At 38.7% G+C, this 23,868-nt stretch overlaps 1 protein-coding gene across 3 annotated transcripts in view; it reads left to right on the top strand.

Moving 5' to 3' along the window:
• SRPK2 (SRSF protein kinase 2) overlaps positions 1–23,868 on the top strand; it is a 144,805-nt gene that overhangs the window by 23,979 nt on the left and 96,958 nt on the right. Inside the window, exon 1 of one of the 3 annotated variants that reach the window (XM_080575353.1) lies at positions 4,879–4,904. The exons of the other annotated variants lie outside the window; for them this stretch is intronic. Within the exon in view, the coding sequence (XP_080431479.1) occupies positions 4,894–4,904 (11 nt within the window). The 5' untranslated portion in view covers positions 4,879–4,893. Of the gene's footprint in view, positions 1–4,878; positions 4,905–23,868 lie in introns of those variants that run through there. 3 annotated transcript variants of the gene reach the window in all.

Genomic DNA, 23,868 nt, shown 5'->3' with positions numbered 1-23,868 from the left:
TTGATGCTGTGTCCAGTTGACTCTACCATAAATTGCTTGTTGGAGAAATTGAGTGCTGCTTCTTAAAATAAGTGGTAGTGTTCCCATAAGTTCCAATGTTTAGGTACGTGAGGTTTAGGCAAGTATACATCACGCTTTTTTTCCCTGTTATCATTTTTACAGGTTTGATTAACTTCAACTCCTTCATGTTTTTTTTAATAAGTGATTATATCATACATGGTGTTACTGTCAATGTAGCTTGATTCCGTGCATGCACTTACCTCTGTACATGTAGGTAGTTTAACCTTGCAATATTACCATAGATGTTTAAGCACTACTGGAACAGGAGGGGATATTTCCAAAACTTTATTCTGTAGTAAAATCTACTTCTGTAGAGTCCACTGCTGTTTAGAGTGTTTATTGTTTACTAAATCATAATTTATATATGAAACCCTCAGAGGACGTGCAGAAAATACTTCATGGGTGTGGGCTGTCTTGGGCATAAGGAGCAGTAGAGCCACATCAATTCTGTATCTAGGGTAATCGAGCAGGGAATGTGAACATGAAAATTCACTTAGGTGGGGGCATGAGCCAAAATGTGTTGGGAAATGCTGTTAAGGGTTTTAGTCCTGTGCTGACCCAGAGTCCAATGCTGTCTTTGTTTTTCTCTTCCTTGTATTCACTGTTGTGTTTTCCTACAAGTGATGTATCTGCGTATGTCTGAGATGGTTTGAGATGTTAGTGCAAGGCAGAAACTTAGATGTAGTTTCAGTCATTGTGCCAGTTTTGAGTTCTGGTGGTATTTCTTCTCTATGAATGTCTGTAAAAGGTGTCCTTTTTCTCAGGGTGTATTGTAGCCAAAAATAATGCTGTGTCATTTCTGCTTAACGGCTTTTCTTCCAGGTGCAGCACGTACTTTGCACAGCGTGTGTCCATGCCCTCATGGCATTCCTGTTCTGAATGCTGTGCTTTGTGTGCATCTATCTTCCGGAGCACTGGAAGGTTCGTGCTATGAATATCACGGTGGCTGCATTACCACGGGCTTACTGTGTTTGAGCCTGTCCAAATGCTTCTCCTTTAACGCTTTTCTGTAATTTGTACCTTGCTGTTTTTCCCCTTACCTCTTCAGGCAGTTGCTGCCCAGCTGTGTATGCAACACTATAGAAAGATATGACCACAGACTAAACGTGGTTTGCTTGTTCTTTTTTTTTTTCCTGATGCTTAAATGGTCCTTCAGTTTTCATTTGCTTCTGAGGGACCCCATTAAGGCTCAATCCTGAATGCCCTTGTTCCTGTAAAAGTAAGGTCTTCTGTTAATGACTTCAGCTGGGTTATTCACTAAACAGGTCCCTGGTCACAATTGTCTGTGAAAGCATTTTTTTCTTTGAAAAGGAGAATCCTTATAGGTAAAAGCAAAACAAACCCAACCAGACAAAAAACAAAAAAAAACAAAAAAAAACAAAAAAAAAACCAGCCACAGACAGACTGCTTAAACTGCCAGCCTCAGGAAGTATCCTGTCAGGATTGGTGCTCTGTGGATACCCCTGTGTTTTTGTCCAAAGCACATCAGAAAGTGGGAGGTTTTGTAGGATGTCTATTTACTTGTCTGCCTCACGTCCTGCAAACACTAGCTCTGTTAGCTTCTTCCATTTTATCTGATTTAATTATTTTTTTCCAGTACTTTGCAGTTTAAAGCCTGTAGGCTGGCCACGTTTAATATCTTTTTCCATGAAAATAGCAAGTTTATTTTCCCTTCTGTTTCTTGAGAACATAATGAGTTCTGTTGGATGTGCCCTGGGTTTCTGGCTCCCACTGCTCCAGAAGAACAGTACCCGGTTTAGCGTCTACTAGCAGTGCAGCCTGGGGAGCAGGGGCTGCAGGCTGCTTTTATGGTAAGGGAACTGGGGGTTTCTGAAGAGGGGAAAACCTCATGGAGGCAATCCCCTACAGCAGGAGAGGTTCAACATTCAATATGCGCTGTCTCTAACCAGGAGTGCTTAGAATAGTTAACAGCTTCTTCCTGTAACTTACTTTTTGTCTTCAGGAAGTGCAACCAGTATGTGTTTGTAAACCCTGGAAAATAAAAAGTCCTTGTGAATGAATCAGTATGTTCCCGTGGTTCCTTCAGTGCGATCTGACAGACTGTGAAAAATGATTTGCAGGGAGTTGCAGAACTACGGGAAGCAAGGAGTTTACAGTAAGTGCTGGTGGTGGTCTGAGAAACTCGGAGGGATGACAGGAGTCTCGGCTCCAAAATCTTCAGTCCGTCATGACCTGTATGGATTTCAGCTCTTCTTCAGTACTGCATGCTTTTGAGAAACAGGATCAACAAAGCTGGACTATATTTTTGGTAGCTGCAGTACAAAAACATTCCTTTGTGTGTAGTAGAGCTATTTTCCTTACTCGCTTTTCCTTTGTAAAAGAACAGCAAATGCAGTGCAGTTTGGCTGCAGGGAATTATATGACTCATTTAGTAAGTACTGAACACAAAGAAAAATAGTCTTTCTATTGTATTACAGTTTTTTCTTGTATGTTTCTATTGTCTCAGATTTTAATAGGGAAATTAGCCAAGTAGCCTAGGCCCGAAATGTTGTTTTGAAAGATAACTGAGTCATACACTACAAAATCTGGGTGCTCCCATTAAATTCAAACCTCTTTCCATTTGTGTTCAAGTGTGTGTTTGTGTTTACAGAGTAAGCATTGAATTTCACTCGTTTCTATTGCAACAAAAGGTGACTACTCCATCAGATGTGATCGAAGTTTGAGGCTAAGGGGCTATATAAATGATAGACAATGTCTACAGGGTTAAAAATGAAACTTTAACTGTTGAGACAGCCAGTTACCTGTGCTATGAATAAGTTGAGCATATCGACAAATTCAAATGGTGAAGAAGAGTCAGTTCCTCCCGCCCGAAAACTTTTTTGTATGTTACTCTTTAGTGCATTTTTTAAAATCATGAATTGGTTGGTGTTTAAGCTTCCCACAAGTGTCTGGGAATCCTGTGGGAAGAAGCGTGGCACTGCCCATCATTTTGTGTTACCTCTCAACTGGAAGCTTGTGTTGACTTTTTCCTACTTCTGTTTGTATTCCATGATCAGTAAAAAAAAAAAAAAAAAAAGAGAGAGAAATTAAAATGTTCCCTTTTAAAATGCTTTGTGGAAATAGGTATTTAGTCGCTTGTTATTAAGATCATGTGGAGAATAATAAAAATGTGGCAGTCTTTGCAACTGCCATGATTTTGGAACCAGCAGTGTTTTTCCCGCTTGAAGAGTGGAAAATACTGTTCTAATTTGCTTTAAACTATATCAACTAATGAAACTCATCTCCTTGATAGCCACCAAATACTGCAAGTGTTGCCAAAAAAGGTGCTACTTAGCTCTCTTGTTTTTTCAGTAGCCTCAAGACCTTCCAGGAACCTAACCAGGCATTGCAAGTGAATTTCTTAATTTTACTTATTTAATTTTTGCCCGTGAGGCCTTAAACCAAATCAGAAGGAGATACGAGTCTGAGCCAAACATGGATGACAAAGGCGTGGGAGATGCTGGCTGCGCTGGGGGAGCCTTGGGCTGGGTGCCGAGGCTGTGGTGTCAGGTACTGGGGCAGGCTGCAGTGACCGGAGGAAGAGGGCAGTGAGGAAAAAAGGTTTAAACCCTAGGAAAAGAGAATTAAGAAATTAAGAAATTCTCTTCGATGACAGCTTTCTTGCAATTGCTTCTTTGCGTGAGTATTTCTACCCATTTGCATATCAATTTATTTTGTGAACATATGTGAAATCTTAAGAGTTGTCAAATTTAATTGAAACTGATTACGTTGCCTTAATAAATACTTCCTAACTGTGAAAAGTGATGTGGGAAGGAAAGGGAAATGGGTATTTGTTTCCTTATTTTTAATGATGGGCATGGTTAAATAAAAAATTATCCTAAAAAATAAAAAAAAATAACAAACAGAATTGTGATTAAGAAAGAAGTACTCCTGACTGACATTATCATCACTTTTCCTGCCTGCTGACAGTGGGCTTTGTACGTAGGACATTGTGCTTCCTTATTCTTCAGAGTGAATGAGGAAAGTGGTGGAATTGTGTTTTGTAGGAAGATCAAGTTTAGGAAGATCAATTTCCCTGTATTGCAGTGCTCTTCATAGATCTGGTATTTATTTATTTTTGTTTTATTGAGGAGGTGTGGAAGCTATTTCATGGTGTAAACATGTGGTGTGACTACTTGGCTGAGTTTCCTTAGAATTTGAGACTTTTGTGGCCGTCATTTTCATTTAAGCGTGAAGATGGCGGTGCCCAGGTTTTTGTCTAGGAGAAGTGCTTTGTGCTTGGCTGATGTGACCTCAGTTAGTGCTGTCTGGAGAAATTCTCAGGCTTTTTTATTCAGTTCTAAACCTAATGGGAATTGAAGTGGTGGCTCTGTTGGGCTGCAAGACTTGCTAAAATTAGGATTGACTTGTTAGACCTGAGATACAGCCATAAATGTAGGCATTATGGAATGCTATTCCATAAACGGAAGCATTTTTTGGTAATATATCCATAATATTCAATCTTATTATGGATAATTTGAATTGAACTTCTACAAAACCCTGGAGAAGAGCTGGTTTTCATCAACAACAGAAGATCTGCTTGTAGAAGTATTCCTGCTCGATGAAATTTTGACCTGGACTTTTGCTGTCTGCTTGCAGTATGGCTTTGACCTGACCGTGCTGTAGGCTTGCCTGGCACTCGAAAGGCAACTGCGCTGCTGCGACGATCGTTCTCATGCTGCACTCGAGATGCATGGCTTTGGAAAAGATGCTCGAGCTTTCTTCAAATGTGGAACTTCCGTCGAGAGGGAGCTGCAGTTGTGACTCACCGCCGGGCTATAGTGGGAGGGCTGCGGAAGGAAAAGCTGAAGGAAGCTCTCACCACTGTCTTACATGACTAAAATGTAAAGCAAGTATTAGTCGTTCCTATGCTGCCTTATTTTTGGCTTATTTTTGGTATCAGGAGCATGGCTTTGGCTTTACAGGTGTTTCACGTCTGCTCCACATGCTTCTTGACCCGCCGGGGTTATCACTTTCAAGAGGTAACCACGGGTATCAATTTCAGGCTGTTTTTTAGCTTGTGTGGTATTATTTAACAGTCCATAAAAAGAAGAGGGCAAGTGAAGCTAATCCTGTATTATCTCAGTTTTTGACTACCATTAGGATGATGCCATTGCCTTAGATGCGCTGTTTTGCACTTGCACTGAGGCAAAAAGTATAAGGGGTTCAGAGGGTCCTACCTCAGTCCTGTGAGCAGAGCAGTCAAAGCGACAGCCTTGCCATATCATAGGAAAACACCAAAGAGTACAATGGGACACAGCTTATTTTTAATATCAGCAGACCAGGGAGAGAAAGCTAATTTTAATTTAAATAAATTAGATCACTGAGAAGGCTGCTTGGGAATTATTTTTAAAAAGCAATAATAAGAAATGGCATATTAAATTTTTCTGGGTCAGGTTTGGGGAATGAAGTCTTAAAACAGACATTAGGGCTTTTATTCATATTATTTGTGAACACTTCCATGAAGATATAAAAACAAAGCAACTAGGAATACTTAGCTACTTATTTAGGCAATGATGGGGAAAAATATCTCAGACTTGTAAAGAAAAACCTTACAGTAGCTTATCGTGGGCTGAAGCATGCATAATTAAACTATTAAGTCACAGTGGATTATTCCAGCACGAGTCTACTTCTGAATTTCCTTCGTTATTTGATTATGATGCTGCTGGTGATGAACTGAAATCAAGACCTTTGATAATTTAATAAATCCAGTACGAGAAGATGAGTATGATTAGACTTGGAATCGAAATGTTATTGTACTGATTTTTAGGTACTTACAGTAACGCATATATTTGAATCAAGTGTTCTTGAGTCACTATTTTAAAGGCATCAGTAAATCAGACTTATTTTGCATGAGACCTACATTTAATTTTGTTTTGGACATTTCAGGTTGCTCATTTTTTCTGTTACTTGTAGCACATGGATATTCTAAATGGAACAAACCATTTTTGGTAATAACTTATGCTAGGTAAATTCAAAGCCTTCAGCAAAGGTCGCATCCTGACTGAGCAAATGGGGATATAACTTCATCTTATGGAAAGCTTTAGGCTCCTCTTTCCTATTTAAGTGGCATGTCAAAGGTCGCCTAGGAAAGCATCTTTTTGGTAGACAAAGGGGACCTTTTGTTCCCATCTCAGACATCAGCTGGTGGGGCTCACGGAACAAATTCTTCATTTTTGTGCATCTAATTTGCAGTGATTAAATTATGAAATGAAAATTAAAGGCCATGTTGGCCAGTCAGAGTATTTGTACAGTGAGATTCTCTGTCAGAGCAGGAATTACTTGTCAGATCTAAACCAGATGAAAAATGAGGAGGGTGGACTTAACACTCATGATGTTTTAAACAGGAAAAATACTTTTTTATCCCTTTGAGTGATGTATTTCTAAATAATTTCTAATTATTTAGAATTATTAGAATTATTAATTAGATTAATATTAATTAGAATATTTAGAATTCTAATTATTTAGAGTTTAGAATTTCTAAAAGTAGGCTGGTTTTGGACTCATTTGTGGACTTAGAAATCTTTTGTATTCCTGTTTTAGAAATTATTTGCCTGTTTTTCTTGCTTGATACTCGTATTAGAGGTGACTGCAGATGTTAGAAGTTATCTATAATGCAATATCCTTATCTTAACAGTATAGTTGTAAACCTGCAGCCCAATTATATCATAAATGAAAACAGGCTTTTCCAGTGCTTCTGTAAGGAAATGATTAGTTAACTGAAAGCCTATCAGCAAAGGGAAAGATAAAGTCCTGTAAACGTTCTTGAGACGTTTAAAGTTCAGGGAGTATTTGGTTTTTACCATTTCTCTTTTAAGAGAAATAAATCTGTTTTGAGCCTCATTGCTTCCAAGTTTTGATCTGAAAGATTTTTCCTGCTGTCAGGACAAGCTGACTTCAGCTTTCAGAACAGTGGCCACAGGTGCTGCAAGGCAGACTCAGTTGTGCAAGGACTGTATGGTGTTAACACATGCACCTGAAATTGCTTCAGCAGATGATTCTGGTAGGTTTTATAGCAGCTTAGTCTGCAAAGGCCAAAAAAAAAAAAAAAGCTCTATCTGCATCAGTAGTTTGCAGTTCAAAGTCACATGGCCACATGCACTGCTAGAAATTCTTCATCCTATTTGAAGTTATATTCTAAATCGTTCACACCATGACGCTAATAAATGGGATCTGCAGAATGATTTTAGACTCGGCACATCCTCGGCGCAGTCACAGTGATTTGGCCTGGGAACGTTAGAGACTCAGTGTCTTGCCTAGGAGGCTAGTTCCTAGCTCCTTCAAAACCTGTGTTGTCATCTTTTTTTAAAAAATAATAAAATAAAACGTTGCCACTTAAAAGGCATTTTAAGCTTATTGCATTGTGTATTGTATGTGTGTTCTTTTTTTTGCTTTGAGGGTGATGCCGTTTTTTGTTGTTCTTTCCCCTGTACGTGCATTTCCTTTTGCAGAAGTTTATACCTGATGTAGCGACTTATCTTTTAGATCATAAGCTCCGTAATTGTTTTCTGTAAATAATACTGAACATTGTGGTAGCTCACCATCTGCCAGCTCTCCAACAGAGAAAAATACTTTGTATTCTCATAAATTACCCTCTTCGTAGGTTTTATATTCTTTCATTTGCCTCCTCCTAGAAAGTAATTTCAAGCCGAGGGCTCTGGAGGCCCTGTCTGGACGTTCCTCAGGCTCATGAATTCCCTCATCAGTAACAAGGGCTCTGAATTTTGAGATCTGTCTTTCCCATGTGGAAAAATAGCTCAAGCACAAACCCGAGTCTGATGATCGGTTGTGACGTCTCTTCTTAGAAGAGAATTATAAGTAATTCTATGTTATTGTATACTTTGGTTGTAATGAATAAAAGTACAGCAGTCCACATACTGTTAAGTAATTGCAATAGGTATTGCTTTGAAAATTAATGCCCTTTGGTGTATCTCTGCGTTATTATCCTACAAATAAGCATTATCATATTAAACTTTGTCCCATTAGGTGCCAGAAGTTATATTTCTGCCTTTTTAGTTACCTTCTCTGTATGTAAAAGGACGTAATTTAAATGTACCACATTAATCACCAAAGGGGTAAGTAAGACATTCTACAATTCAGGCTTACATCCAGACTGCACATGAAGATAAAGCCAACAGAGTCTACCTAAACTTTCTGAAATAAATCCTGCCTGGAGTACAGATGTCCATAAAACTTGGAAATCAGTGACAGTCACGCTTAAAACTCGATAGTTTAAATAATTCCCTTCTATGTTATTTTTCTCACTTCTAGATTTAGTTTCATGGAATTTATTTAATTGATTGCCTTGATGCTAGAAAAGCAAGGAAATTGCACTGTCGTCCTGATGCTAAGGAGAGCTGGAGCCGAGTGTAAGTGTGTTGATGATTATTGCCATTTGAACTCTTCAGAGACTCTCCTCAACGAGCAGGTAGTGATTACAATAGTGATAATGCAGTGAGATCGTTACACTTCAATTAAAATAATTTGACTTAAAATAGGGCTTTCTTTTTGAGAATGAGAAGAGAAGCAATTGATAGACAAAGAGCTTTTGGTCTCTGTTGGTTATTAGCTGGTATTTGTTTATAGAAAATCATTAGGTATATGCTTAATGAATTTTATATACATAAAAAGCTGTTGTTTAACCTTTGTCTCGCATGAATCAGCAGGCCACACGCAGTTAGAAATTCTGTATGCTAAGTTCTGTCCTTGAAGTAAGTGGTGCTTAGAGCCCTCTTCTCTTAGGTGGAGGAGTTTGTTATAATACTGGATGTTGAGAGAAGATTTAGAGTGAAAGCTGTAGTGGGTGAAGGCTACTTTCATTTCTCTAGTGTCATCAAAGAATTGAGCAAAGAGACCCTGGCCCTCTTTTTGAGGGTTAGTTGAGTATCTTTTGAGGTTTGGGGTCAACTGTAGAAAGGAAATGTTGACTGATCGTGTGACATTGCTGATAATTGCTATCAGTTGGTAACACTGTGCAGTTACTGATTTCCTGGAGCAGAAATGTGTGAATCTAGAAAGACACAAGCAGATAAAGATACTGCAGCAGTCTCTATATTGCTGCATACTTAAAGGCAAAAAGCAGATACAGATAACATCGAATGTGTGCACCAGTGTTTTTAAGGTAAACAGTATTACCAAGGTATTGTTAGTAACCTTACTACTAAGCATATAACTCAGTAAATACAAAATTCAGCTGAGATTTAGAAGAAATATAGATTTAGTTGAGAAAGGTGTAGTTTTGTTATCCTAATTAGGTCATGCAACACTTAAGAGGAAGGTATTTTAAAATATTTGGTTGCAGAGTAATTTTTAAAGACATGGTCATTTGTCCTGTGAGGCATCACTGCAAGGAGATTACCAAGCCCTTCTTCAGGATTCTGTGTTTTGCATGCTATTAGTCCATTATGTTAACGAACACTGTGCTGCTAAAGATAACATCTTGCAAATGAAGTCGTGTTAGACTATCAGCTTGTTTTATGTGGAGTTAGTATGGAGTCATGAAAACCCTAGCTTTTTTTTTTTTTTAAAGAGTGCTTGATGTTATGGCTATCACTTAAGTTATGAAATGCAGGAGAGAATCTTAATTGAGGCTGGGAGCAATAATACATATTTACATTCTAGGTGGCTTCTCAAGCGGGAAGATACAAATTGAGAGAGGGAAAATGTGTATGCCTGCCTCATCCACCAATGTGATTACTACAGGATCATCCCTTCTAGCCCTTCCAAGGCGCATACGAAATGTATTCTATTTCTTATTTTGACCAAATCATCCTTTTAAAATTTCTTCATCAACATTCCCTGTTACGCTGGTCCAGCTCTTTTTTTCCTTATCTGCACCTGCCCACCGTGTCCCTCCTTCATGTGCAAATCTCCCTGCTCGTCTGTCTCTTCGTATCTGTCAAAGTGTAAGCCTTGCCCACTCGTTCCTTATCTCCTATAAATGCTCTATTCTTCCTCCCATGATGTTCCTTTTCCTAAAAATACCCTCCAAGACTAACATTTTAGCTGCTGCACTTTTTCAACCTTCTTAGCCCTTTCTGCTCTCATACCCACGAGGAGTTGAGGGGATGATGGATATGGTTGGCAATTGCATTACTCTAATAATAAACACTGCGTGTGTAGATGCATTTATAAGTGCTTTTATCTCCCCATGCCTGCCTTCTCTCCCCCCGGTGTATTCCTTGCATTCTTAGACTGTAAACTCTTCAGGGAAGCAGTCTTGTCGTGGTGTTTTTATATGGAACAGTATGTTCTAACCCTAACGGAGGCTAATGTAATGTAAACACGGTGCGAGAATACTTCGTTATTATGTAAGATGTTCTGGCTGGTGTATGGGGGAGTCTCAGCAATGGCTGTGAAGTCTGCACCTGATGGCGGTGTTAGAGCTTAAAATATGGAAAACTGGACTCTGAAGGAGGCTTTGAGGTCTGTCAGAAACGCTCCGTGCCTATAATGCTGAAGGAGGAAAAGATAAGGGCTTAACATGAAAGTGCAGCTTAAAACAGCTGGAATACCCTAACGCTGTGTGTATGTACAGCATCCTTAACCTAGCGTTTCTTTGTAGGTATTTTTGGTGCCTTTACAGACACGCGAAAGAGAGAACCTAAGTGATTTTAATGGAAAGACAATATAACAATCCTCAAAAAGGGAGAATTGTCATCTTGGGCTCTCCCTGACAGTTGGCACTCTCCACAGCGCTGGAAAAATACATTTTGTGTTTTGAATGAGCTTTTGCTCCAATACTTTGACAATAAAACAAATGTATCCTGATCCTTACAGGGCATGAGAGTAGTTTTTTGAGGAATTGCATATAGTACAGCTGTCTCTGTACAGATGAGAGGAAGGCTGTGCTTCAACAGCACCATCAGTGACAAGGGTTTTATAATGTTTTTCCTACAAAGATACAAAAGGCAGTGTTATAATCACTCTGCCTTGAGAAATGCCAATGGAAAAAAGGTAATTAATGATTTTTTTAAAACATGAAAGCAAAATGTTAAACAAGAAGGATTACCAAAGGGATTTAGTGTTAAGCAGGGGCCAGTTCTCCACTCCACCGTACTCCTGAAAGTTTTCATTGAGAGTTTAACGTTTACTTCGTCAAAATGTGTCTTACGGGGCAGAACTTCTGTCAGTGGTAAATCTCTTACTCATTCAGAGAGCTGGTTTAGCTCTGCTGGTACAGAAAAGCTAAAGGGATCCTTGTCTCAGTGTCAGAAACTTGTGATGAAGCCTGCTGTCAGGTCCTGGAGCTTGGAAAACACCGAGCTGACCGGTAGGGTCACAGGAATTGAATTTTTGTGGAAAATACTTAATAAGAAACAACCTGTTCAGGTAACCGCAGGGTATATAGCTTTGTGTTTTAAAATGGAAGGCACAGCTATTTACCGTGCTTCTTTTCCTAGTCACTACATAACAGTTTATATATGGTTTTTCAATTACAGCAGAAGGTCGCTGTTCTTTGAGCCATCCTGACAATGCTGCAGTGTAACAAAGCTATTTGAGAAAATGAGCTCAGCTTGATAAGTTGCCATCTGAATAGATAATATTTGCTTTGTTTTCAATCCATATTTATGATTTATCTTCAGACTTCTACTGTAGGCTTGATCTTCATCTCCAGTGTTCATCTATTCAGATTTTGGCTGAAGTGCCTCTCTAATTTCATACTGCTGTCACTACATAATCTGTGCCATCTTTGAGGAAGGAAAACATCGTTTTAAAATTCTTGTATTAATTGTGTTCCTGCACAGTATAAGGGCAACCAGTAGTCCAAAACACATTTTCTCTGAAGGGATCTCAGAAGAGGGTAATAAGTAGCTTAAAACATACAGATGATTTGTTTAGTATACGAAAATGGTCTGAGAACAAGGCAAAAAAAAATAAAATTTTAAAAGCCTTGACGTGATTTAAGAACGTACTTAAAATTGAGTAAGGAAAGGCTGGTGAAGGCCTGCCAGCGGGCTGACTAATAGCACAGCATGTAAATAATATATGCATATCACAGGCTTGTTTAGGAATTTGTTAGCAGGTAACGATATGCAGGGTTTATCTATTCTTTTGTGGCCAGTGCATCATTTTAGTCTCGTAATTGTGTCAATTTTAGCCTAGCCAAAAGATTCTTAACTGACAAAGAGGACCAAATCTTGGCTGCAAACTTTCAAACCCCGGTTAAGGCCAGGTTTGTTAAATTAGCAGTGACTGAGAGTATTTGGTTTTGGTGAGTGCTCCAAGCACAATGGCAAGGAGGAGAGGCCTTTATAAAAGCACACTAATGGGAAGCGTGACGGGCAGTATTGAAAACACAGTTTTATCTAAAAGCTCTTGCTTGAGGAGAGGCCTTAAGAACTAAAATGTAATTCTAAGATGGTACAGAAAACTCACCAATATTGCAGGACTTTGAAACAAAGTGATTGATAAAGGCCAAGGTATGCTCTGCCTGCCTTGCTTGCACCCTGAAACTCTGCAAGCAGGGCCAGATGGTCAAGGCTAATACAGAAAGGTCAAACTTTAAAGTATGTTGCACTTTGTATATTTGTAACCTTGGAATGCCCAAGAGTCTCACACCTGCCTGGTACTCTGCGATTGCAAGCAGTTTGGTGGAACAGAGATTCCCCATCTCTGGTGCTTTTCAAAACTGGGAATCTAATGAGAATGAATGAAGGAAATAGAGCTGAAGTTTCTGTTTGTGCTTGTTTCCCTGTCTGGATTGTTAGTAACTATTTTTTCAGCTGACATGTGTTCTTCTTTCAGTATTTTTTTTGTCTTTATAAGTGCTTACCAATCTCTTCTGGTACCCTCCCTGATTTGTAGTGTTTTTTTTTCAGAGTTTCTTTGAGCTTTGTCCTATCCAGGTTCTTTTCTTTTTCCAAGGAAGAATAAATATGATTTGAGGCTTGCCTCTATGGAGGGGGATTTAGGTATTAGTGTAGTTATATTAGTACAGGTACCTGTTACTAACGTTCATCATACATGTATTGCAATGAATAATAACAATTTTAGGAAAATTTTGAGCACCTAAGTGACTTCACAGTAAAACAGACAAAAAAAGAAATCAAACCCATAGCCTTCCCTGTTTCCTACTTTAAGGAAGGAAAGTGAGGTGATATAATCAACATACAAGGAAGAGTGACATTAAATGATATTTTCATCCCAGGTTAAATCATTACAGGAATTGTTACCTAAATAGGTGAAGATTGTAAGCCTTGATACAGCTGCCTGAAACCCTGCAATAAAGATAGGATTCGTTTGACCTGGTGTGGATGTCTATGGTGTGTGTGTCTGATCTGGGTATCCAGACTTACTGGTGGAGAGAAAGTGGCACTTGGGTGATTCATCTCGTTTGGAATTAGGTTAACCAACTAGATGAGATGAACTCTGTCCTGAACGTCTCCTTTCCCTGTCTGTGGCAAAAGGAGCCTACAGTAAGTCAGGTAGAAACTAAATGGCAGAATTCATTTCACCTCGTTTACGCAGTCTAAAAGTGATCTAAAATTGTCATCATGCCTTTTCAGTCAGCGGACCAAGTTACCATAGGAAGGCAATTCCCTCTCCTTTTAAAAATAATGCTTATATCCTTAATATATCTCCATACTGCTCTAGGGATTTATACGCTACAGATGCCCTAGTGGCCAGAGTTCCCTGTAGACAGAGCCTTAGACTTATTTCTCTATTAGTAGAGCAGCTTTAAGTAGAACTCTGGCATGGTCAGATGAGCTTTGATATGTATAATGAGCGCAATTTGAGTTATTACTATCTGAGCTCTCTGTTTTGCTATAACAGAGCAGTCAGGTTGGGCCATGTGCCTCAGGGTCAGCTGGCTTTTTGTGAGCCGCCTTTGCTCAGTAATCAGGCAGACTATTTTTATGTTCTTTGGAGGTCAGTAATTCTGGTAGAGGGCACAACGAATTGCTGGGTTTGGTAGCTTTTGAAACCATTCCAGCTAGATTTCTGAAAGGACATTTGGGCATAGCTACGTGTAATGCAGAATAACTTAGTCTACGCTTTCTTGCGTATTTCTTCTGGATCTTGATCCTTGTCTTCATCTAGTCATCTGAAATGCATTCTTGAGCCAATTAGCAAAGGAAGAAGGTAAGGACTTCGTTTCCTGGGGGGTAAAACAGGGCTGAATGTTTTCTCTCTGTCGCTTTTCCTGTTTATATTTCTAAGTGAAAATAGACCAGGGCAATGTTAAGTCTTGCTGCCTTTTTGTTCTTGTTGGAGGTGATTTGGTGACTCATGTCGATTGGGAGTTTTTCCAACTTTAGCATAGCAATTGGAGGTGTTGCATTTTTTTTTTGTTTTTAATAAGCAAATTCTTCTCACTAGCCTTGTAGTAAAACAAGCATGAAAAATAACAGCAAAATTACACAAATATCTGAAAAGTCCTATTTTTGAGCTCGTTATTTTGCTCTTTGTGATGTCCTTCTACTGCCTTGTTTACAATTTTTTATAGGTAAAAGCTGAATTTCTAATGTAAAAAAGCAGATGCAACAGGTTCTCTCACTTTTTAAGAGTACAAGATATCACATTTTCCAGTATATAAGAATATCCAGAATGTGGTGTTAAGTGTAAGGTGCTGCCTACAACTCACAGACCGGCCCTTTCTTGCTGTTGTCCTCGCTTGGCTGCTTGTTGGAGGAGGAGCAATGCAGTGGCTGGGGGAGCAGTCAGGTCCCTGTTTTGGAAGGAAAGGAAGGATGTTGTATTTCCGGTACGTATTCCTATGTATCTTGCAGACAGAGCACAAGTTAATCTTCCTTCAAATACTTAGAGTGCTCTTGTCTGTCTTCTCCAAATCAAGCACACGTTGGCTACGTTAAGTTGAGCACATTTGCTACATTCAATGTCTTCCCTTGCAAGGCTTAGTCCTTGTCTTTTTTTAGTTTGCTTTTCTTCCTACACTCTCCTGAGCTTTTATATCCTTCTTTGCCTACTATCTTCAGCTCTCTCTTTGCCTTGGCAACATACCTTTTCTCCTCAATATTCTTCTCTTGTCCTCTCCCAGAATTTTTGCTGTTTTTCTCCTGGTTGATTTTTCTCTGCACTGAGTAATTTCTGCTGATTTTATTTTGCTCCCTGTCTCCCAATAGTCTCAGTACTCTCTCTCGTCTTTTTCATAATCTAGCTTTTAATTAATATTTGAAAGTAAATTGTTGACTCTTATGACTTAACAAGATAATGTTGTTTAAAATTGGCTTGTAAGGGTTGGTTCTTTCTGATAATGCTTATTACTTCTTTTTTTTTCCCCATTTCATGCATATATAAAAAATATCTCATTACAGGTTTTAAACACTAGGAGCAAATAATGATTATATAAATCTATATTTAAAAAAATCTATATTTAAAATTTCCTTTAAACAGGGAGAAATAGTAGTTGTATTTGCAAATACGTAAAATCTTTTAAGTGTGTTTCCTTTGCAGCAAGGGGAGCCAGGATGATCATCGGTAGGCTTTGTCTAGGCTAGACTTGCCAGTCCTGTTGTAACTTGAATTGTCTGATTTTTCAAGCTTGCATCTTCTATGACTGTAAGCTTGGATACTTTAGGGAATGGTAAATAGGATAGTGAAACTGGAAGAGAATTTAGATGATTTAACTTTCAATGCTTTTTCATGAGGTCTTAATTTTATTTAACATTGTTGCTTGTTCCTAATAAAAGAAAACTGGAAGTATAGTATCAGAGGACACTTTTTTTCTGAGTTTTCTCTGAACCCTCAATGATACCTAATGTAATAGGTAGAGGATTACCTGCAAATCTGCTTTTTCTTCCTGTTTTCTTTTTCTTTTTGAGCTCTTTAGAACTCTGTGTTAGTCTAGTTTTTAAACAAAGTTTCCTTTAGTTCCAGTAGGGTTTTTTTGTTTGTTTGTTTTGTGAAGGATGTAACTGACTGTGATGGCAGTCTGTTCAACATTGTGCATTGTTTCAAGTGGTGCTCTACCAGCTGCCAAAATTAGGACTATGTTGTTAAAAATCTTGATTTTTGGAGGCCAATGGTGAAATCAAGGCGTTTCGCTCTGCCTACCTGTGCAGCAGAGGACCGAATGGAGACTGAAAGCTCCAACGTGATGGTTTGGAGAAGAGGCTGGGTGTGCCTGGACAAGTGACAGCATTGCTGACTCAGTAGCTGCTAGCCGCCGGTGCTGAGAGGAGCTGGTAGGGTCAGAAGACAGGAGGAGGCTGACTGACGTGGTCCTACGCTTTTAGTGGCATCACTCAACAAAACCCGCTTCGTGCCACGTAGGAGATGGAAGATGATGAAGGCCGGCATGATTAGCTACTGGGGGGTGTCACCACACGGTTGCGGAGTGGATGGTGATGACTTACCACCTACATCATCGTGTCTTCAGTGCCAAAGAAACTATTTGTAGCCAGCTTTTAGACAAGGCATTGCCAGGTGTCTCATGTGATTGCTCAATAAGTGATGGGGAAGTCAGATGGAGGAGGGGAGAGGGTGTAAGAAGAAAAAACGTAGAGCTAACTTGCAGGCCAGCAAAGCATGCACTGGATTTTTCATAAGCAGTAGCTGATTAGGATATGATTTAGATGAGACTTGGGGAGGGGAAAAAAAAAAAGCAGTGGAGGTGTAAATTGCCTTACTGATTGCAAGATCAGATCTCATGTCTGGACAGACCTCTCTGCTTTCTGTAAATTCCTCCATTATTGTGGTTACTTTGAACTCCTTTCTTTCCTACGTAAATATTTTGTGTCTAGCTGCCAAAATTTTTTTCTGATAAGATTTTTTCATTTCTTCTACTTAGTCCTTTTCTCAAATCTTGCAGTGAAAGTTTGTAGGTATTTCTGCAGACTCCCTTCCGATCATTTGTTGTTGCAAATGTATAACGTGGCGTGTTGTTTTTAAATCAACATCCTGTTTCTCCAAAGAACAGAGCAAACGGAAAGCAAGGGGCTACTTTGGCATGTACTTGTATGTTTGTGTTGCATGTTTTATGTATAAGATTAAAAATATTCCTGTTGGAAGTAATTCAGGACTAGAAGGCTTTCACAGCACTCCCTTAATTGAAAACAACCCATTTTTTTTCTATTTTTGAATGTAGCACGTTCTTCTATTTATAATATACAGTGATAGATAATCGAGATGCATGCTGTAACTTCATTCAGACTTTAGAAAGACAGACATTTGAAGTTGTTTCTGTTCCTCGCAGTAAAGAAAGCGTACATAGAAGAACTTGAAGATTTTGGCTGATGGCCAGACTAACCTGGTTAAGGGTGTATTTGCAACACTTCAAATAAATATCTGCTTGTGTTACTGCTATATCCATTCAGAGTGTAGGGAGAAAAAAAGAAAAACTTCCTTGTGTCTTCTCATGCAGCTGTGTAAAGCCAGGGCACTGGCAATTAATGATTGAAAATAGTATTTGTTTGTATTGGCCACCAGTTGCCTTTTGTACGAGAGATTAGCTGGAAAGCATGTGCTGAAGGATGCCCAAGTCTTCGGATATGGAATTTCAAGGTTTGTTGTAATGCTGTGAAGGTTGCTCTGAGGCAAAGCCTCAATATTTCACATGGTGGTGCCAGCGGCTCCCAGAATCTAGTCTATGCAGTTGACATGGGCACGGACAGGATCATTTGTACGTTAGCTGTACGGTTGAGGAAGTGTAGGAAAACCCTGGAGGGTTTGGGTGTGACTGGATGTGTGGGGCCTGTGTCAGGCCTTTGGGCCTTCTCATGGCTGCTCTGGACACCTCGTCCTTGGCCCTCATTCCTTCTCTGTGTAAAAACGCCTCATGTTTCTCTCCCTTTCTCCTTGGTTCCTCTCGTGTAAACAACAAGGGACATGCTTGACTGACGTTTGACAGACTGCTGTTTAACCACCCTGATGAGTTGTGTTTCAGGTAAGATCATCAACGTGGCCCCGTGTCCTGCTGGGGCGAGAGGGCTGGAGGAACTTGCTGCTGAAGCGGAGAGGGTTTTGGCTCCGTTTGTGCTCAGGATGGCACGTTACTTTTTTGAAGGAGCTTTTTATTAGAACTGATTGAGTCCAGAAAAGGTGAAACAAGTCCCATCTTGTTTTCTGAGACATCCTCTTTACAGTAGAGAATTCCATACAAAAAAATCCAGTAAAACTATCTACTGGCTAAGAAATACGAAAATCTTGCAAGAATATTTGGAAAAGCTGCTTATATAGATACTTTGGTGATGAGCACGATATAAAAACATTGACAGAACATACTGAAAAACATCCTGCGAATATCCTGTCAAAATACCTCTGTTTAAAAATATTTCTGCCGTAGGGATTTTTAACTGGGAAATTTGTAACAAGTAAAAACATAAAGCTCCTTAGAACACTGAATAATAATAATTAGTAAGGCAAAGGAGATACTCTAACCTGGAGTTTAAGATTATAACATGGATTTAATAATTGTGACCCAATTTAATCCTTTTGGGTACGTAGTGTAGCTTAATCTCCTATGGGAGGCAGATGTCAGACTGCATGCATGATTTTTGAGTCATTCTGTTAGTCCTTAGAAGGTAACATATGCTTTACTCAGTTTGGATGAATAGAAAACTGTTTTATCTTAAGACTGGAATTTAGTTTGTCATTCTACAAGGTTGGATCAGGTTTTTTTTTCTTGAGTGGAAAAAATAATAGTATTTGAAAATGTGACTAGAAGGCATTTAGACAAATTGCAGACCTGAGGGAAAATGCTGTTGTCAGAAGAATCCTAACACAGTAATGATTGTACACGAGATCACAAAAGGAATAAATTAGAAATATATTTAGACTAGAAATCAGAAATTATCCATTCTGTTTAATTATGTAAGTAGCAAAGATATTAGTGATCTAGTTTGAGGGTGCAAAAAACCACTCCATTATTATGTTGGATGTTGAACTTTGAGCTTTGTCAGAGAAGCTGACCCTGCATACTCAGCAAACCATTTGCCTCTCTTTAGACAAGGTCTGGAAAATACTGCTAGTCATTTGTTGTCTTTTGACTAACACTAATACTTAAATCATTCTGTCTCTAGCTAAATAATTTACAACTGTTTCTATATGAAGATGCTTTTTTCACTAGTAACAGGGAGCAACTGACAACTGACTGTAAAGGACAGGAGGATATATTTTTTAAGATATTTAGGGACTGTTTAGCTGTGGTAGTTTTTTGTTCTTTTTTTTTTTTTTCCCCAAGGGAATGGATATACTTGCAGGAACAAGCTTTCCATTTTCCAGTACCTCTAAGATATGTTCTTAATTCTGTCCCCTCTAAACATAACCCTCGTCATAAGGACAGATAAATACATACAAATAATGAGATAACAAAAATAAGCATAGCCATATTTGGGGTTAATAATGTTTTCCTTGATGTGCTTTACTAGCATTTAATCTGACTAGTAGTTATGCAAAAATATATTTAAATTTTAACTGTTTTTTCCTTTGAAGAATGGCTTTCTATACAACCTCAGGTTTTCAAACATTGGGCAGAGTGGTTATTGGGTCTTCTTTTTTTCCCCATTCACACTTAGATTTCTTAGCTAATGAGCACTGCGCAAGAACTGGGCACAAAGAACGTCAGATTTGCTGGTATGGAGGGAGGAAGGGAAAAACAACGGTTTGGTCTTGGGACCAAAGAATGTTGCCAGCCCAAGGAGAACTAGAAGAATGATGAATTCCTTTTAAAGTCGTCTTTGTGTTTCAGTAAGCATTTTAATGAACAAATACTACAGCCTGGCAAAAGATCAAATGGCAGATTTTGTCAACAAGACTTAGGTTAAAATTATGTGGGTGACTTAAAAGAAATTCAAATTCATAGTTACGTTCAACTGTAATGCTGCTTCACTGGGTTTATAATGGGTCATTCTTAGAGTAATTGTAGCACATCCTTAATGCTTTTTTTCTTAGATACCCAAGGCTTTCTCAAGTTTATCTGCAAACTTCAAAAATTTCCATGTACAAACATAAAAAAGAAATTCAAGAATTTGAACGTATTTAAAATTCTTCAGAGGTATTAAGCATGAGATTTAGGCTGTATGTTTGTGTATTTGGAAACAGAATATTTAAACAAGTAAAAGGCAAATTCATCTCTATTTTATATGCTTTTTTTTCCCCTTTTATAGAAGCAAAACCAAACTTAGCAGGATGGTTGGTGTTCTCAAGCTTCTGGTTTTCCACCTGAGATCTCCTGCAGCACATCTTTCCTTCCTATCACATACCACTGCTCTCTGCATCCCTTGCTTTTGCCCGTTTTCCTTGTTGTGAAGGTTCAATGAATTTAAGTTTTAAAACGGTAGTAGTGTCACTGTGGCTTGTGAATAAAATATCATTGGTGAATTCTCAGTAAATGATCTTCCATTTACCTCTGTAGAAGTGAGGCAAAGGCTGCCATTAGAGGTCTGTACTGTCTTTCAAATCATCCCCGCCATTCCTTGGTGTTAATGGGAACAAAGCTGAACTACTAGCAGCATCATGCTGACGACAGATGTCCATCTTTAAGAGTTAGCTTAGCTTGTCATTGGGTATGAACAGGTGGTGGCAGCTGTTTCGAAAGAAGAGAGGTTTTTCTTTGGAATTTTATTGATAAAAGTATTATTTTTCAACCTCAGCTGAAACTCGGAAAACTCATTTTAGAAGGATCACTGATATTACTATGAAATATTATTTAAAAATATCAGCGCAGATGATTCCTGCAGACTTCTGAGTATATAGGAGATGTGAAAAATCAGTGTTTCTGTGTCTGAGATCACTAGGGAGTGATCTGAATGGGAGTAAAACTGAAAATATTAGTGTAATCTCCCTAGGAGGGGTATTTTTCAGTGTTAAATTAATATGACAGCCGCTCTTTCTGCTAACAAAAGTAGACAACACTGGAGACTGTTTGGGATGCTTGGGCACCCCTTGTATTCTTCTCAGCCTGCCTCTTCTAGGTATCTTGGAATCAAACCCCATGAATGTCTGCAGACCTGATGACATGGATAAAACTTTGACACAGTTGCTAGACTTAAGCCAAGTGGGAAACTGGCAGAAACAAGGGGAAAAATTACCTGTTACAGAGAGACCTTCAATTTTCCTTATAAGAGAAGGTCAGAAAACGCAGACCAAAAATTCCCTGAAGACTGCATTGAGTTTACACCATTAAGAAAGTAACAAGCAAACTTAGTATTAGCTTCTCAAAGTCTGCTGGATGACAATATTGACATTTGGCTTCAGTCCCGTTGTATTCACTGCCACTTCTGACAGCCTTTTACGTTTCTAAGGACTCGTAGGAATTTCAAGTCAGCTCTGTTGTAATCTTGAAATTCCACGTGAAGTAATCTTTCTAGGCTTATTAAAGAGGTCTCATTTTATGCAAAAGGGAAAGATGCCTGCTTTGTACTTACTGAGTTTCGTTCTGTCATAGTAGGACTAAACCATTTAGGCCAGCCCTCTGGTTCTTTCTGGTCATGTAAAGCAGTTGGAAGACAAGACGTTTTATCACAGAGAAGCACCACCAGAGGTCTGATTTCCATTAATAATGGACTGCTGAACTTCTCTTCCTGAGCATCAAATAACACAAAGTTGGGACACAAGCACTGTTTTCTTCAGAAGCTTAGCAACACCTGGAAGAAGGATTTGTCCTGGGGTAATCATAATCTTTGTGCTTCCACACTACCCCATTTTCTAGTTATTTCATGTTCACATTTTGATCGAATTTAAGCTTGCTATGTGTTGTCTTCTAAAGAAACCCCTGTTTTCTATTTCTTATTTTAAAAGTACGTTATCTAAAAGAGATCAAGGAGTGAATCTCTCAAGTTGTTTGACCATGGCTGCCTAATTTTGTCCTGTTAACTGATGCCTTGGCAGGATAATTTTAATTTATTGGCTTCGTGTGTGGTGCTTAATGTATTATTTGCACAACAACTGTCCACAGCTCAAAACAAGGATCTGTCCAGATAAAATCAAGTTATTAATATTAAAGTTCCTAGTTCTTGAAACCATTTCATTGGTTTCAAGACTGAAAACTTGCTAAGAATGTGTTATTTGGTTGATTCGCTCTGCGTAATATTTTCAGGTCTGTCTTTGTGGTATTTGGGAATCAGGATTGTTATTTTAGCACTGACGTTGGGAATACAGTCAGTTTATAGAAGGATGAGAGTTTTCATAGTCAAAATGTAAGATTCAAGCTGCTGTAGTACTGTCATGACTTAAAAAAGGAAAAGACAATAGGGAGTAGATTAGGATGGGCATTGGTGGTAAAGGAGATGTTTAAAGGTACCTTAGGAGAAAGGCTAAAAGCATCTTTGCCTTGTGTCCTAACATATATACTGTTCAGAAACAGAAAGAAAAGCATTGAACTTGCTGTTTTATGATCAGGATAGATTAAGAAAATGTATTAGTATTACTTAAAAACTGAGTGTATTTCTGTTGCTTCTGTTTTTTTTTTTTTTTTTTTCCTCCTCCTTTCACATTATTTAAATAATAACTTTTCTTTGGCCGGTCTGGAGGGTTTCTTCCCTTTCTCTTTCTGATGTTGTTCAAGATTCATTGTGGAAACTTTTTTTTAGGTTTCTCTCTTCATTCTTGGAGCCTTTGGCATGATGCTTTCCTGCAAATCCCTTCTGTTTAAAAACTCTGCCAGCATTTCTTTGTAGGGCTCTCCTTGCCATTTTTCCAAGCCTCTGGTCTCCTGTTTGTCTGGCAAAGCAAATGATCTCTCTCAGAAAGGAAATCCCTTCCCATTTTAACTTTATCTGACGCCTGTCTAATGCACAACCTACACCTGAATGTCTCAGAGGAGGTTAAAAAAAAAAAAAAAAGGTTGTGCACAGCTTCCTCTAAATGGTTAGCCTCTGCTTTGCTTAGGTTAATAACAAAGCCAAACAATAATAAAAAATATGATTACGAAGCCGTTCGGGGCAGTGCAGAGGCTTTCTGAGCTTCTTTTTTTTTTTGTTTTCATTCAAGTGCAGGTTGAATAATATGGCTTTAGAGACTTAGTGTATCTGCTTTGCTCAGGTCTTGGATGGGAGCCTACGGTCCAACACTAGATCTCTATACAACGTAAAGTTACTCAAAGTGGGCTGATAAAGTGTATGGAACAACCGAGGAGTTGGTGGCTTCCCTACCTTGAATTTGCTATTTTTAGCTTGGGAACTTCACTCTATTACCTGCTGCTTTTGGATTTGCAGGCACTAATTTTCACTTACTTTCATCTTTTTTCAGCCAGGCTATTACGATCTGTTCTTCTGGATGTGGCGCTACTTACAGTGCCATCTTTTTGTTACCTCTGAAATTAGGGCAGTCCAGAAATGGTCAGTGAGAACACTTGTGCTTGCTCATTAAGCACAGGTACTGGCAGAGTCTTCGCTGTACGTCTGTGTGCTGGTCAATACAGTTATCTAATTAACTCATAAAAGCCATTTAAAATGATGCTTTCTCAATCTAACTGATGTTAGTCCTGAATAGCCCAGCGTTTGCCTCTCTCTTTGTGCCACAGCAGTTGAGGTTAACCAAAAGTTGAGCTGATAGTTCTGTGTCAAGTTGGAAAGTCTCTGGAGGGTGGAAACCAAGAGACTTTCAGGAAGAGCTGCTCAGATGTAGAACTCTTCCTCTTTCTTATTCTTTACTACTTTTTTTAACTTGGAATTTACAAATATTACTGTAACTTACATTATTTTGAGCTGTTAAGGCTGTTTGAGTGGGTGGTAGGGTAACCACCATTTGGAGCTTTGTTTTTTTTTATTTGGTCTTGGGATACAAATTGTGTGTTCTAATACATTCTGTAGAACAGCCCAGATTTCTGGATATGTGATTTATAAATATTCAGAATAAACAAGTGATAACATTGCTGTTACTGCAGCCATCTTTCTATCGTGGTCT

Source organism: Anser brachyrhynchus (genome assembly GCF_964034855.1).
Source record: "Anser brachyrhynchus genome assembly, chromosome: 1".
In the NCBI taxonomy this organism is placed as follows: domain Eukaryota; kingdom Metazoa; phylum Chordata; class Aves; order Anseriformes; family Anatidae; genus Anser; species Anser brachyrhynchus.
The sequence above is the reverse complement of the archived record's forward strand: the minus strand, read 5'-3'. Positions and strand labels throughout refer to the sequence as shown.